We start from the raw sequence: 15751 nt of genomic DNA on the forward strand, positions 1-15751 counted from the left end.
TTTGGTGTTAAAATACATCACCACTTTAATAAACATGATGTCCAAGAATATAAGAGGTTCATTTTTTTACAATTGAAATTGGTAGATTTTGCTTAATTATTTTCACAGTGTATTTGTTTGCCTTTTAACTTGATACATTCAAATTTTGTACTCAGTGACATACAAACGACAAGAATTAAGCAACGTTACCTCTAATAATAATGGCTGTAGTTGTAGTTTTTGTACATAGGTTGAAAACTGTTGATAGCCATTTGCATTACTTGAATCAATTGAGAAATAGTGATTCTGTTTTTTTACTTGAAAACAAACTCATTTTACATTTTCCAGAAGGAGTAACACCACCTGTATTGATCCTTGGTATCATTAAATTACTCATGGCTGTGCTAAAAAGTCCCATTTCCCTTAAGAAGAAATACCTCTAACAAGAGACAGTTCCAGTGCTGCAGCTGGTGTGTTTTCTTATCCTGCCTCTGTGACTATAATGAGTTACAGTGTTAACACCAATGTAGCTCTTCATCTGGGAGATGCTGTCCCAAGCCATCGTTTACCATGCACCACTAAAAATAGCTGTATTTTTTTAATCCACGGAGAACTTCAGATTTACAAATAACCAAAAATGAATTAATTCCTTCTTCAGGTAGTTTACAGGTTCACTGCACTAACTGAAACATATATGAAGATGGGGAAAGAAAAAGAGCTGGAAATCAGTAAATTAACTTTCTAATTTCTGCATGGTGACTTCATAGGCCTTAAATAATGCACTTTCATAGTTATATGTATGTAAAAGACCTGTCTTCTCACTATGCCTCAGCACTCACATCTTAAAAAGTTACAGTAGAGACTTTACCAGAGGAACCCAGTTCTTAACCAGCACATGGTCACTGTGGTCTCTTACGTTGATTCAGTTCACAAATCAAGTGCATTTATCTTTGTACAGTACATAAAAGGGCCGTTCTCCTAAGTCTCTGTAAGTTGTAAACTTCATGTGGAAGTGATTCTAATACGACCTTTAAATTATATCCTCTGCCTCTCCACCACACGGGTAGCTCTCCACTTTCCCTCCTTATAACTGAGGTTTCACTTTTGAGCTTACACTACGGTTTGAGATAGCACCTTGTTAACATTCATGATTAATGATGAGTTATATCTCCAAAGCGTTGTATCCCTGGTGAGGGATTCTCTAGGAAGGCTTCCTTGAAGGGGCACCCGACAGTGATAAATGAGGGCAACATCCATGGGAACATTCACACTGGTCCCATAGGCACGTAGGACAGAGTGGACTGAAGTCTGAATGACCTTTCGTGGATCAATTATCATTTTCCTGGGATTGATTACCTCTTTCCTGTCAGGCTCCCTGTGAACATGCTGTAATATGTTAACACCCGGCACAGTATTCCAGGCTGAAATGTTGAACACATCAGTAGATATGGTTTCAGGGAAGATATGGTTCTCAAAGAGGAAAACACCAGTGCCTGGGTTTTGCTCCTGAAGGCTGCTCATCATTGTTTTCCAGTCTGGATGCTTAAGGGGAAGAATTATTTCATCAGCATCATTAAGAACCACAAACTTGCTCCTCCGCATGTTACGGTATACACAGTCATTTAGAGCTGTGATTTGTCCATAGTAGCCAATGTCTTTTGCATCCATCGAAAAGTGCCATTTAGAAGAAACCTTGAAGTGTGAGTCTATCGGCCAAGGAATTATCTCTACAGTTCCCTCTTCCATATAAAATTTCAAGACTTTCTCCATCAGATAGCTGCAGTTGTTCTTATAGATCATCACTTTCTGTACCCCAAGAATCTTGTACATTTCCATACTCTGTATAAACTGCAAGACGTTGTTGTAATTTCCAAACATGGCAGAGATGCATACAGTGAAGTCAACAGAAAAAGCCTCAGCCTTGCGGTTTTTAATTTCAAACCTTGGCAGCTGGTCAATGTTTCCGTGTGGAGACTGATGAATTGATACGTGTGTCGGATCGCAGCTTTCAGGTTCCAAACAAACAATATCTGCTGCACCGTACGGGAATCCAAATCTATCTGAGTGAACATCAGTTTTGGCTTTGGATACATATATCTTTCCATCAGGCTGACAGCAGAACCAGCAGTATAGTTGTTTTACATCTTCATGGTGAACAATCCCAATCACACGAGTGGCTTTGCTTTCTCTGTCATCAAAGTATGGGGATATAATAAAAGTTCTGTTATCTTTTAATGGCGTTATTGTGCTATTGGTAATTTTCCCTCTACATCTGCTACCTTCTTGAATTATTTTTGGCAGGTGAGATAGTCTCTGTAACCTAAGATAAGAAAGTGTGACCATTGAAGTTAGAGTAATAATGCACACAGCAGCAGCAAAGTAAGATTTTTTCCCACCACACAACATTTTGAATGTATCTAAATGTGGATGCAAATTTCTTTGTCCTTGCACTTTATGCTGCCGCATCTGCAGAAAAGAAAATATGTAGTATGAGATAATGACTCATGATCATTGCTCAAGAATTTCACAAACAAGATGGAGGCCAAATCCCTATTGCTCCGCACTGACATAATCAGAGACCCAGCTACTGTGTTTTTATGAAAAATCAATCACAGAACACACCTGTAACGGAATGGGTGATATTGTATGTGAGACTGGATGCCTCTGTACGCCAGATGTGTGCAAGAGTTTCTGTACATGGAGGGTTCTGTGAGAGAATTTGATAGAGGTCCATATACAGGAGAACAAGGAGCCATTACTCATTATTTCCAATAATCCAAATTTTAGAACATCCAATTAAACAATTAGGCAGTAATTTTTTAAGCAAAACAAAAGCTTCCACACACACACACACACAGTGTGTATGTAAATTATACACAAACCCTCAACTGGACTTCCCACAGACAAGTTTGGGGCAGATATATAAATCAAATGTATACAGAATTGATCAGGTTTACACAAAAACATGGCAGCTGGGGATTGCACATGATGGTCCAGATACAATCTTTAATGAATAAATTCCCTAACTTGCAGCTCACCACAGATGAGGCAATACATACAGAGGAAGGTCAATTAATAGCATTCAGCAGAAGACAGGTGAAATCTGTGGGTCTATAAAACTTATTCTCAGTTACCATCTCTACCCTGCTTAGCACTGTATAAGGCAGGGCTTGCAGGGAAGGTTGCCTCATATTATACTTGCTAGAAGTCTGTGCCTCCTCAGACTGCATTAATCCTGGCATGGTTTGGGGTTCAGGTCTTGAACTCTTGCTGCTCCAGGAACAGATAAGGATCCCTGAGTACCTGCAGGGCCAAAGTCTTTAGCAGCACTCATGTGCTAGCAAGTGTTAATGCCTGACAGGGAGCTCAAGGCACTCTCAAGCAGTAATTTCTGCAAGTGCAGCTCAGATTAAAGTTTTCTCTACAAATTCACCTTTGGGCATCCAGGTATAAACATAAACAGTAAGGTGACAGCAACTCTCTTCAGAGGCCTGCTTGTACCACAGAGATTCTTGGAAGAGCGCCCCAGATTAATCAAATTCATGTTAGACCAGAAAAACTGCACTGCCAGAAGAGAACACCCCTGACTGCCAAGCAAGAAGGGTGGGGTAAAATGTCAAGATGGAGTAAACTGACTCTATTGCACAAGATAATGAAAATGTTTCTAATAGGCACGGCATTGCTGCATAAAGCCAGGTGATGAGAAAAAAAAATCATACCATTAAAAGACCCAGATGCCCAGGTATATATTTTATAGCTAAAACGTAGCAATGTCATAAGCGTAGCAGATATTGGAAGATCCTCATATTTCTTGTCCTTTCATTTACTTCTCAAGACTCTTAAAATCACTTGCTTAAGTACTTAGTAATCTAAGTATCTTCAGAGCGTTTGCACATGCTAAATATCTAACAATACTTTTTCCAAAGCATATTACTCAGTCTATTATAAAATAATAATTAAACCTAATATTTCATACTTTTCTCTTGCATTTTACACATAGTGTAAAGCTATTTTGAGAGCCCCTTCTTGATACTGTTCTGTGATAGAACAGAAAATTAGCATCTTCAAAGAAAAGTAAGAAAGGTACGTAACTAGAAAGAAGTTAAATCCATAGTTTTGATCCAGGTATCACACTCAGCAGCTTCATAACTTTGGAAACGCCTACATTCACTGGCAACTTCACTGCTTGCCTTGAGAATTTCCCCTACCGTCTGGTTTTTGTCTTAAACGCAGTATTTTCTAGCCAGTAAAATCTAGCTTCTAGGGTCACAACATAGCCCTTAAAATGCCCCATGTGCCAAGGTTGCTATGATTTATAGCAGCCTTGCCTACCTACCAAGAAATTGCTTTACAGACCAGAACAGTCATAGGGCACCAGAAATCTCACCACTTCACACTAGGCACAAAGCAGAACAGCAGCAGCAGGCAGTACAGACTCTTCTGTCTCTGAAATGCCCCCCAGAAGTTCCTAAAACTTAGAGCAGAACTGCAAATACATGGTAGGAGCCTGCTACTGTCATACAGCTTTCTGCTGGAGATCTGTGACTCAGAACAACTCAAATTTTACAAGTCTTTTTATTAAACATTCTGAAGTCAGACAAAATGTTTCCCCTGGGCATTCTTATTCCCAGGTTGTTACATATTTTAGCATTCTTACAACATAAAGTAGGTCACATTTAACAATTTTTCCTCGGTCTTGTCTATGACTTAAAATACTGTTCTGTCTTCCAGTATAGTTTTTAACTAAAGAAATATCAAAACATCAACATTAAATATACCATAATTTATTACCTGTTATTTCTTCTGCTTTTGCTAGCTATAAATAACAAACAATTAAAAAAAGACATCTTTTCAACTGTGTTTCGAACAGTGAACGTCGGAAAGGAAAAAGTACCTTTTGAAGCAGATAGCTGAGTGAAGTTCTGTTCAGTCCTCCATTTATTTTTTTGCTAAGATATAATCTACAAATTTATTCTTACCAAATAAAAACTTAATTATTTTAAAGCTAAATTGCAAGAATCGTTCAATACCATGGAAAAAAATGCTGGTACGATACCCAAGGCGCTGACACATTTTATTTCAGATGGTTGGTGTTCTTTAAAGTAACAGCAGCCACACCTGCAAGAAAAACAAGTTCTCCTTCTCTTGAGCAAAGCATACAGTTGCCTCCCAAGAACTTAATTTAAATTACAAACTTGAGTGTGGAGGTGTTGAAGCAAATCAAACCTAGGGGCTCGGGTGATTTTTTTTAAAGATACTTAAGTTTCCTTCTGGAAATTAACTCTGCATGTTGATATATCTGCAGTTCACACACATACTTAAAGAGAACTAGAAAAATATATCTGTATTTCTTGGGCAATCTTTTTTTAGTAACATACTATAGGCCTAATTAAAATATGTAAATACAGTTTCTGATAAGGAACTGTGAGAGAGATCTGAAACAACAGCAGGTTCTAGAAGCAGAGAAATAAGCGAAAATAGAAGTCAAGACACACCAGAACACAGAATCTTAAAGAAAAGAAATATGTAATTATTTGAGGAGTGAAATTATTTTCCTAACATGCGACTCATGAATTTTGATCCCCTGAAATTAACAGCACAAATATGTAGTTAGAAAATACATAGTCATATGAATTAAGAACATTATATTTTGTCACTACAGAGAGTACTTGACAAATTTTAACTTCAAAAATACGCTTCCAGCATATTTAAGAGAGTTTATTTTATAATAACAATAATAAAAATTAATTCCAGTTTTGTGCCTTCTAATTCCAACTACTATTCAAGCAGAACATGATACAAATTATGCAGATCTGCTTTAATACTAGACTTAGCTAATGGTTTCAATGGCTGCTTTGCACCAGTTTGTTCTTTTTCAGTATTCCCCTTAACAGTAAAGAGTCTTTCTTCCTCCCTATTGTATTTATGGACTGCAGACATATCACCTCCTAGTCTTCATATTTACTATTTTTTCATTAAACAACACAGGCTATTCCAATATCATCTCATAAGAAACACTATTCCTTGACCAGTTGCTTCTGTACAGTTGGCCCAGTTTCAATTAATCTCTAGCACAGGAGGCCAGAAATCTCTGTTCCTTGTCCATTTGTACATGACAGTGATAAGCCCTCGTCATTGCTGGAAATTTTCTTTCTTAACATATGCTAGGATTATATTTTTTGCAGACGCATCACACTGCACAGACACATCTGAGCTTGTCATCAGCTGAAGATTAATAAATCTACCCAGTCTTTCAGCCAAGTGCAGTTACACAATATGTTTTCTTCTGCAGCAAGGTCATAATAAAGAGCTCTTGTCCCAGTTAGAATCATAGATTCATTGAATGGTTTGGGTTGGACAGGACCTTTCAAGATCATCTAGTCCAACCCCATTTGCTGTGGGGAGAGGCATCTTTCACTATATCAGGTTGCTCAAATTATCATATTTCTACTTATTTCTTTTGTGATGCTCCTTCTACAATCTACTTTAAAATCTTGCATGTGACCAAGATTGCACCTAAAAATTTGTGTATACTTAAATAATCTTTTTTTTCCCTTCTTAAACCAAGGAACCACTCATTCTTTCTTTTGCCACATTGTACCACTATGCTCATGACACATTTATTTAACACCCGTTATAAGTCCTTCAGTAGTTTGTCTGTCTTCTAAGACTTTTGGAATGGAAATTATCACCTTCCAACTGGAATGTTGTTTTTAACTTTGCTGTAGCACTTCTATTTTCAGACCTTCTTTTCCATCATCTTTCTTTAACCCCCCCCCCCCCCCACAATTAGCACTGTCCTTACTAAAAGGTGTAACGAAGTACTAATTTAGTTCAAGAGCCATTCCTAGGTCATTATTTATATCCTCCACATCGTGGCCTTCCTTTGCAATTTCTTCTCTTTGCATTGAGACAGCTGAAGACATTTTATGCTTATTTCAGTATCCTCACAATGTCTATACTGAGTTTAATTTTTGATAACCCTCAGCTTATTACTTTATCTCCCGATCTAAGGTGCGGATAGGGGGCAATTGACAAGAGGTGATTGCAAAGTTTTGGTTGTTAATATGCAGTATTAAATTCAGTAGTATAGGAACAATAAACAGCCTAATCCTTGGTTTACCCAGGGTCTAGCTAAAAAGCAACCACTAATAAATAGCCTTAGTGATTTATTATTTGTGGAAAAAGTTATTTTCTATCCTCTGCTTTATGGTTTTAGGCAAAAGTAACAACACAAACCACTGGTGCTTAAATAAAAATAAAAATTCCAAGGACTAACAATCATTTACCATCTTTACATAGAGTGCCTGTTGCTAATCTTTTGACAGCTTATCTTTTTCAGAAGGACTCTCTGAAACACCAGTGCCCTTCCTCTCTTATACAACCCAAAGTCAGAAGCACATTGTTTGAAGGATTTATCTGAGGGCAGTATTATCCCACTATTCGTAAAAGATTGCTCTGTGGAATAATCGCTGGGGGGTGACTTAGAAATTAAACTTCTGTTTTTAGAAAAGGTACAGCATGGAAGAAGCTTGCAGGGCAGGGTGCGGCTGACAGGTGATAAATCCACTCCATGGAAGTCCCCTAGGCTTGTAACCTTAGATGTCAGCAATGCCAGGAAAACTTGGGGTACTGACTCTAAGAGGACTTGTCTGGAGGGTGGGGCGGTGTGGAGACACCGTGGCCAGGCTCTGTGACCATGGAGCTGGGACACTGCACACTTGGCCAGGCTCTGGGATAAATGGGAACTCGCGGTACCATGGAGCTGGTATGCTGCACATTTGCTACCCTAAGCCAACAGTCTGTCATGCTTTTGACAAAATGCTGTCCTTTTTATCATTATAATACTAAAACACACCTCCATCCTGAAAGCTACCTGCCCCTAAGGCGCAACCACCCCTCACTAGGCAAAGCAAGGGAATTTTACACCAATCATTATGAAGGTATGTATGACTAGAGTCACTCAAGCTCCACCTGAAAGGTAAAAAATAGGATAAAAGAGGTTAAGAGAAAAGGGGTGTTGGGGAAGATCCTATTGCATATCACTCTGACTCCTGGGACCAGTCAATGGACTGAGCCTCTCTCCCCCCACATTGGGATGGCTTTGGGTAAGATTTGAGCACTTGGCTATACCAAGTGTTTCCCTGGGAAAACTTAGAAACCTCTCTATAGCTTCACTTTAAATCTCCAGTGCATTAGAGTTGCTTCATATTTGCTTAACGCACGTGTAGCCTAGCAGTGTTACTAATTTTCCTAGTATTTGTGTGTGTCTTGTAACTATCAATTCTATTCAATTGTAATGTCTTGTAACTATCAATTCTACAAGTAATCCAAAGAACCTGTGTATCTGTTGCTTTAATAAATTGTACTATACATTAATCTAGCCATGATTGCTCCCATTGAATGTGACTGGCCTGGGCAGCTGCCAAATTAGTTACTAAAAACAAATACTCTGATGGGTGGTTACATCTACAATCCTTAGAAAACAAACCGTTGACCAAGTCTGAGACTAAGACTGGACTTAGCTGCACCTAGACTCCTCTCTGAGAAGGAGTTTAGAAAGCAAGGGGGTCCTGTCTGAACCTCGTGAGTCAACAGTAGAGTCTCCCCCTAGCCACTCCTCAGACTCCTACTATTAACGCAACATGCTCCAAAAAAAATTAACCTGGCCAAACAAAGAAGGTAAGCCAGACCAATTTAGTGTTGCCATATACTTAATTTGTGCCATTAGAACTGACAACCCACACATTTACCTGCACATTCTCAGACTTCTGCTATAATCTGCTCTACATCCCTAAGCCAAATCTCTCCTACTGTAAACAATTAGACTTTGTGTCCTTTGAAAACAAAAATATCAGGCAAAATAAAAATTGCATGACAACATTTAGAAGACTGTAATTTCAACTTTTTGTCTTTCACACTGTACGTGTTTTAGCTGGGACAGAGTTAATTTTCTTCCCAGTAGCTAGTAAGGTGCTGTGTTTTGGATTTGTGACGAAAACAGTGTTTAAAACACACTGATATTTTAGCTATGGTTGAACAGTCCTTACATAGCACCAAGGCCTTCTCGGTTTCTCATGCTGCTCCCCCCATCCCCATCGCAGAAGTAGGGCAGCACAAGAAGTTTGCAGGAGACACAGCCAGGACAGCTGACCCCAGCTGACCAAAGGGATATCCCACACCATATGACACCGTGATCAACAATAAAATGTGGGGGAAGAAGGAGGAAGGGGGAGACATGCAGCATTATAGCATGTCTTCCCAAGTCAGCGTCACACATGATTGAGCCCTGCTTTCCTGGAAATGGCTAAAAACCTGCCTGCTGATGGGAAGTAGTGAATGAATTCTGTATTTTACTTTGCTTGTGTGCATGGCTTTTGCTTTACATCTTAAATTGTCTCTATCTCAGCACACGAATTTTATCGCTGTTGCTCTTCCGATTCTCTTCCCCATCCTACTGCTGGGGGTCAGCGAGCGATCAGTTGTGTGGGGCTGAGCTGCCTACCAGGGTTAGCCCACAACACACGCTGAAACCACTCTTTCAAGGAGTCAGGCATTTCTTAAATCTAAGACCAGACTCCAGGCTCCAGATGAAGACTTCAAAAAACTGGGTTGTACAATTAATATATACCTTTAACTTACCGTTAAGCGGTTAGCACCAGTATCGAAAAATAATGATACAGCTCTCCACCATCTTATTTGCTATTTCTCGAGCGCAAATAAGCTCCCGAGCCCGCCGAGCCCCTTCTGCAAGTGATGCCAGTTACAGGGCCCTGGGCAGGAGCCGCAGCCCGACGCCCGCCTCGGTCCCAGCGGTGTGACGAGACGCATAAGGCGGCAAGAGCGCGCCCTCCGCCCTCCGCCCTCCGCCCCCCGGCCCGTGGGCTCGCCTGCCCCGGCGCTGGGGGAGGGAGGGCAGCGCCGCTTCCGCCGCCGCAGCCCCGTGCAGGCATGACTGCCAAAGCGGCGCGGCGCTGGGCGGGCGCTACCGGAGTCCGGGCGCCCCCTCCCCGGCTCCCTCTGCGGCGCCGACGCCAGCAGCCGCAAGGCTGGCCCCGTGCCGGCTGCGGCCGGGGAAGAGGCGGGGACGCTCGGTCCTGTCACCTGCCGCCCGGAAAGCTGTCGGCAGCTGCGCGCTGGAGCGGGAGCGGCGCGGGGAGACACTGCGGGTCGCGCCCAGGCCCTGCGTCCGGAAGGGGTCCCGCCCACGCAGCGCCCGCCCGGCGCTGAAGTCTCGGCGCGCGGGCCCGCCTCGTGCCGGTACAGGCTGTCCGCGAGGGCCAGCGGGCAGCGGCCCCGCCAGAGCGCGGCCCCGGGAGGCTGTCCGGCCAACAGCGGGGTGGCGGCGCGGCGCGGCGGGAAGCCCGCGGCGAGCAGCGCTCCCCGGGACCGGCCGCTCCGCGGCGTTACCCGCCGCACCGCCCGCGCCTCTGGCCGCCCCAGGCGACCTGCGGCCGCCGGCGTGGCGGGCTCCGCGGGGCAGCTGTCGAGGAGGCCCCGCCCCGTGGGGCGACGCGGCGGCCGGCCGCGGGACGCTGGCGGGGCCGTGCGGCGGGGCCGTGCGGCGGGGCCGTGCGGCGGGGCCGTGCGGCGGGGCCGTGCGGCGGGGCCGTGCGGCGGGGCCGTGCGGCGGGGCCGTGCGGCGGGGCCGTGCGGCGGGGCCGTGCGGCGGGGCCGTGCGGCGGGGCCGTGCGGCGGGGCCGTGCGGCGGGGCCGTGCGGGCCGGCTGAGCCTCCTGGGGAGCAGGGCCTGCCTGACCCGCGCCCGGCGGCTGGGGAGCGGCGTTCGCCGCCGCGCCGCGCCCCGGGAGACCCTCCCGCACAGGACATCGCGGCGGCTGGGAAACGCAAGCGCCAAAGAGACCGCGGTGGTGCTGCGCCCCTGGCCGTACCTTGCTGGCGGGGGTCTCAGGACTCGGCCCCGACTTTAAGTGCCAGTTACACAAGTCTAACTTATTAAATGGAGAAACACAAGTAAGCCATTATATTTTCAAAATGCAAATAAATTCTAAAAAATTAAACTGATTTTATAATTACATAATGACAAAATCCAGTCATTCACAGTAGTACTTTCACTTCTTAGATGGCAACCATTAGGTGAATCAGTCCTACAACAAAAGAGCATGTTGCCATTCCTATGAGTTCTATGGTGGCATGTTTTTTTCTGGTGGTGAACGCTGTAAATTGTAGACCTTTGTTCCTGTAAGTAGCAGATGATCCTAAATGTACAGTGCATTTATCGCTGTGGAGAACATAGCATTAAATGCCTATTGCAACACCTTTAAATTTCATTATTGTGCTTAAAGTTGTAGCATACCCAACACAGTTAACTTTCAGAGTTAAAGATGTGGAACAGATTTCCAAAGGGATGTACCCCTGATCAGAGGAATGTCACAGCAATTTCCTGCAAGGACATATAACAACAAAATCAGGCTCTTCCCAACCATGTGCAAATATCTCTAGAAAACAATGGACTAAGGCCTCAAGCACACTTCTTGGATGAAATAAATTTTTCAATTTTGAAAATCTCTTCCCTGGATACATTGATTCAGTTCACAAATCAAGTGCATTTATCTTTGTACAGTACATAAAAGGGCCGTTCTCCTAAGTCTCTGTAAGTTGTAAACTTCATGTGGAAGTGATTCTAATACGACCTTTAAATTATATCCTCTGCCTCTCCACCACACGGGTAGCTCTCCACTTTCCCTCCTTATAACTGAGGTTTCACTTTTGAGCTTACACTACGGTTTGAGATAGCACCTTGTTAACATTCATGATTAATGATGAGTTATATCTCCAAAGCGTTGTATCCCTGATAAGGGATTCTCTAGGAAGGTTTCCTTGAAGGGGCATCCGACAGTGATAAATGAGGGCAACATCCATGGGAACATTCACACTGGTCCCATAGGCACGTAGGACAGAGTGGACTGAAGTCTGAATGACCTTTCGTGGATCAATTATCATTTTCCTGGGATTGAAAACCTCTTTCCTGTCAGGCTCCCTGTGAACATGCTGTAATATGTTAACACCCGGCACAGTATTCCAGGCTGAAATGTTGAACACATCAGTAGATATGGTTTCAGGGAAGATATGGTTCTCAAAGAGGAAAACACCAGTGCCTGGGTTTTGCTCCTGAAGGCTGCTCATCATTGTTTTCCAGTCTGGATGCTTAAGGGGAAGAATTATTTCATCAGCATCATTAAGAACCACAAACTTGCTCCTCCGCATGTTACGGTATACACAGTCATTTAGAGCTGTGATTTGTCCATAGTAGCCAATGTCTTTTGCATCCATCGAAAAGTGCCATTTAGAAGAAACCTTGAAGTGTGAGTCTATCGGCCAAGGAATTATCTCTACAGTTCCCTCTTCCATATAAAATTTCAAGACTTTCTCCATCAGATAGCTGCAGTTGTTCTTATAGATCATCACTTTCTGTACCCCAAGAATCTTGTACATTTCCATACTCTGTATAAACTGCAAGACGTTGTTGTAATTTCCAAACATGGCAGAGATGCATACAGTGAAGTCAACAGAAAAAGCCTCAGCCTTGCGGTTTTTAATTTCAAACCTTGGCAGCTGGTCAATGTTTCCGTGTGGAGACTGATGAATTGATACGTGTGTCGGATCGCAGCTTTCAGGTTCCAAACAAACAATATCTGCTGCACCGTACGGGAATCCAAATCTATCTGAGTGAACATCAGTTTTGGCTTTGGATACATATATCTTTCCATCAGGCTGACAGCAGAACCAGCAGTATAGTTGTTTTACATCTTCATGGTGAACAATCCCAATCACACGAGTGGCTTTGCTTTCTCTGTCATCAAAGTATGGGGATATAATAAAAGTTCTGTTATCTTTTAATGGCGTTATTACATTTTGAGCAGGTTCTCCCCTACAGAGCTGAGCTGCTGGACTGTCAGTTGTTGCCTGGGGGAAGGGTTTTCTAGTTATGTTGTTCTGTAGCTGAGGATCTTTCCAGGAGTAGAGGAAAATGGTTGCAAATATAAGAATACTGGTAACAACAGCACAACTATTTTTTTTTCCACAGTGTATCATTGCTGAATTTCACAGTTTGAAACTTAAGAGACCTTTACACTCTGTCTTCTATTCACTTTCTCTAAAACAAAAAAACACACAAAAAAGCACACTTTCAGTGATTTGCCAAAAAGAAGTAATGCTTTGTATTGAACTGTATTCTCTGAAACTCAATAGTTACTATTTTGATACTTCAAACTTTAGTATGAGGACCTGACTTTTCATACAGGTTTGGAGGAAATGGAGAAATTAGCTTAAAACTCTTCACTCTGAACTTTATTATATTTTACTCTACAGTTGGGCTCAGGTCAACCGTTTGCGCTGTTTTGGTATGCAGTAATGGTAATATAGTGTAATTTGAATCACTTTGAGGCCTGGAAGAAATTTTATGTTAGTGCAAACCCACATTCTTTGTCTTTTGGTATTCTAAGTAGCTTGTGAAACTATAGAGTTATCCTTTTCCTGCTTCCTAAAAAAAAGGTGCTCTGAACACAGATTCTAACTGCATTCCTTTGTATTGGGTAGGGGTAATCCTGTCACAGTCTTTGTGTCCTGATTCCAAGTCACAGAGATATTTTCAGAGCCTAGTAGGATCCTATGGCATTCAACGTTATCTAGGAAAAGAGGTTTGAAAAGAATGACCTTTTCACTTGTTCAGGTGGCTGAGATTACCTTAAATGTAAATTGCTTTTGCAACTAAAGGTGCCAAGTCTCTGGCATCTAAGCCGGCAGTTCTAAGCCAGCAGTTGATTTCAGTAGGACTTTGTGTGATTATTGTGACCCTTCATTGGGACCACATGCACTACTGAGCTTTTTAATCTTGCCATGGAACCTTCACATTCTTTGAGATGTTACCAAATTAGACTACAAAGTAAAAATTTTCAGTATACAATCACAGCTCAATATTTACACATTTACAAACTGTCAAGCAGATGGAAAGCAAATGAAAAACAAATGAAACCAAACCTTTATTCTATGAGGTGCCATGAGGGTGTGATATAATGTGGCACACCACAACAACACTTCAAAACAATTAACCATTGCCTGTACCATTTGTAGGTGTTCTGTCCTCTTTAGTATACACTCAATCTCAGCTGAGTAACAACTGCTTTCTAATTATGCACAAAATTGCCACTTTAGCTACAGCTCTATTCTGACTTCAGAGTACTAGGTTTGAAGAACACAATGAAAGGATTGCTGCCTGGGTGTAATATGCCAATCCAAGATGTTTCTCATCTGTGCTTTTTCTTTTTTTTTTTTTCTGCCTCAAAAAAATATAAGCAATCATTTTGAACGATGTATAATGACCCATTTTCTGAAGTTAAAATCTTGTGTTGCTGTCTGCAAATTAGCATGTAAGCTGTACATCTTCCCCTTTCATGCAAGTATTGGCATTTAGTACCTCAGCCTTCTCCTGATCCTCAGTGGTGATGTTCCCCTCTGAGTCCAATAGAGGACGGAGATTCTCCTTGGTTCTCTTTTTGTTGCTAATGTATTTATAAAAACATTTTTGTTATTCCTTACAACAGTGGCCAGGCTGAGTTCTAGCTGGGCTTTTGCTTGCCTAATTTTCTCTCTGAAAGACCTAACAAGATCCCTTTACTCTTCTTGAGTTGCCTGCCCCTTCTTCCAAAAGGGGTAAACTCTCCTTTTTTTCCTGAGTGCCAGCAGAAGCTCCCTGTTCAGCCAGGCCGGTCATCTTCCCCACCGGTTCATCTTGCAGCACTTGGGGACGGCCTGCTCCTGCGCCTCAAGACTTCCTTCTTGAAGAAAGCCCAGCCTTCCTGGACCCCTTTGCCCTTCAGGAGTCCTCCCAAGGGACTCTCCCAAGCAGTGCCCTGAACAAGCCAAAGTCTGCCCTCCTGAAGTCCACATTAGTGGTTTTGCTGACCCCGCCTTCTTACTTCACCAAGAATTGAGAACTCAATCATATCATGGTCGCTAAGCCCAAGAAGGCCTCCAACTGCCACATCCCCCACCAGTCTTTCTCTGTGAACAGCAGGTCAAGCGAGGCACCTCCTCTGGTAGGCTTCCATGCACTCCAGGAACCTCTTAGACTGTTTCTTCTCTGCTGTGTTTTATTTCCAGCAGGCACATGGCAAATTAAAGTCCCCCATGAGAACAAGGGCAACCGATTGTGAGCCTTCTGCCAGACTCTTGTAGAACACTTCATCTACCTCTTCATCGTGGTTGGGTGGTCTATAACAGACCCCTAGCAGGATATCTGCCTTGTTGGCCTTCCCCTTCATCTTTACCCATAAGCACTCAACCTTAGCATCACAATTGCTAAGCTCTACACAATCGAAACACTCACATATAGAGCCACCCCACTACCTCTCCTTCATTGCCTATCCCTTCTGAAAGCTTATAGCCATCCATTGCAGCACTCCAGTCATAAGAGTCATCCCACCATGTCTCTGTGATGGTGACTGTCATAGCTATGCTGCTGCACAATGGCTTCCAGCTCCCCCTGTTTGTTGCCCATACTGCATGCATTAGTGTAGATGCACTTGAGCTGGGCTATTGATTTCACCCCCAATCTTGGCATGCCACCCCTAGGCTCCTCTCTAGTGGGCCTGGCTATACCCCTTTCCCCCTTCAAACCTAGTTTAAAGCCCTCTCAATGAGTCCCTTCAAGTCATGTGCAAGAATCCTTTTCCCCCTTTGAGACAGCTGAACTCCATCTGCTGCCAGCAGGCCCGGTGCAGTGTAAACCTCCCTGTGATCAAAAACTCCAA

At 43.0% G+C, this 15751-nt stretch overlaps 1 protein-coding gene across 7 annotated transcripts in view; it reads right to left on the reverse strand.

The window, feature by feature from the left end:
- Positions 1-15751, reverse strand: part of LOC104052219 (uncharacterized) — a 22834-nt gene continuing 7083 nt past the window's right edge. For 4 of the 7 annotated variants that reach the window (XM_064468415.1, XM_064468417.1, XM_064468416.1 and 1 more), the window contains one exon: positions 1-2445. In XM_064468415.1, the coding sequence (XP_064324485.1) occupies positions 1090-2445 (1356 nt within the window). In that variant the 3' untranslated portion in view covers positions 1-1089. Of the gene's footprint in view, positions 2446-10939; positions 13096-15751 lie in introns of those variants that run through there. The other 3 variants (XM_064468420.1, XM_064468419.1, XM_064468421.1) reach the window with 1 other exon arrangement.

Source organism: Phalacrocorax carbo, chromosome 18 (assembly GCF_963921805.1).
Source record: "Phalacrocorax carbo chromosome 18, bPhaCar2.1, whole genome shotgun sequence".
NCBI classification, from domain to species: Eukaryota; Metazoa; Chordata; class Aves; order Suliformes; family Phalacrocoracidae; genus Phalacrocorax; species Phalacrocorax carbo.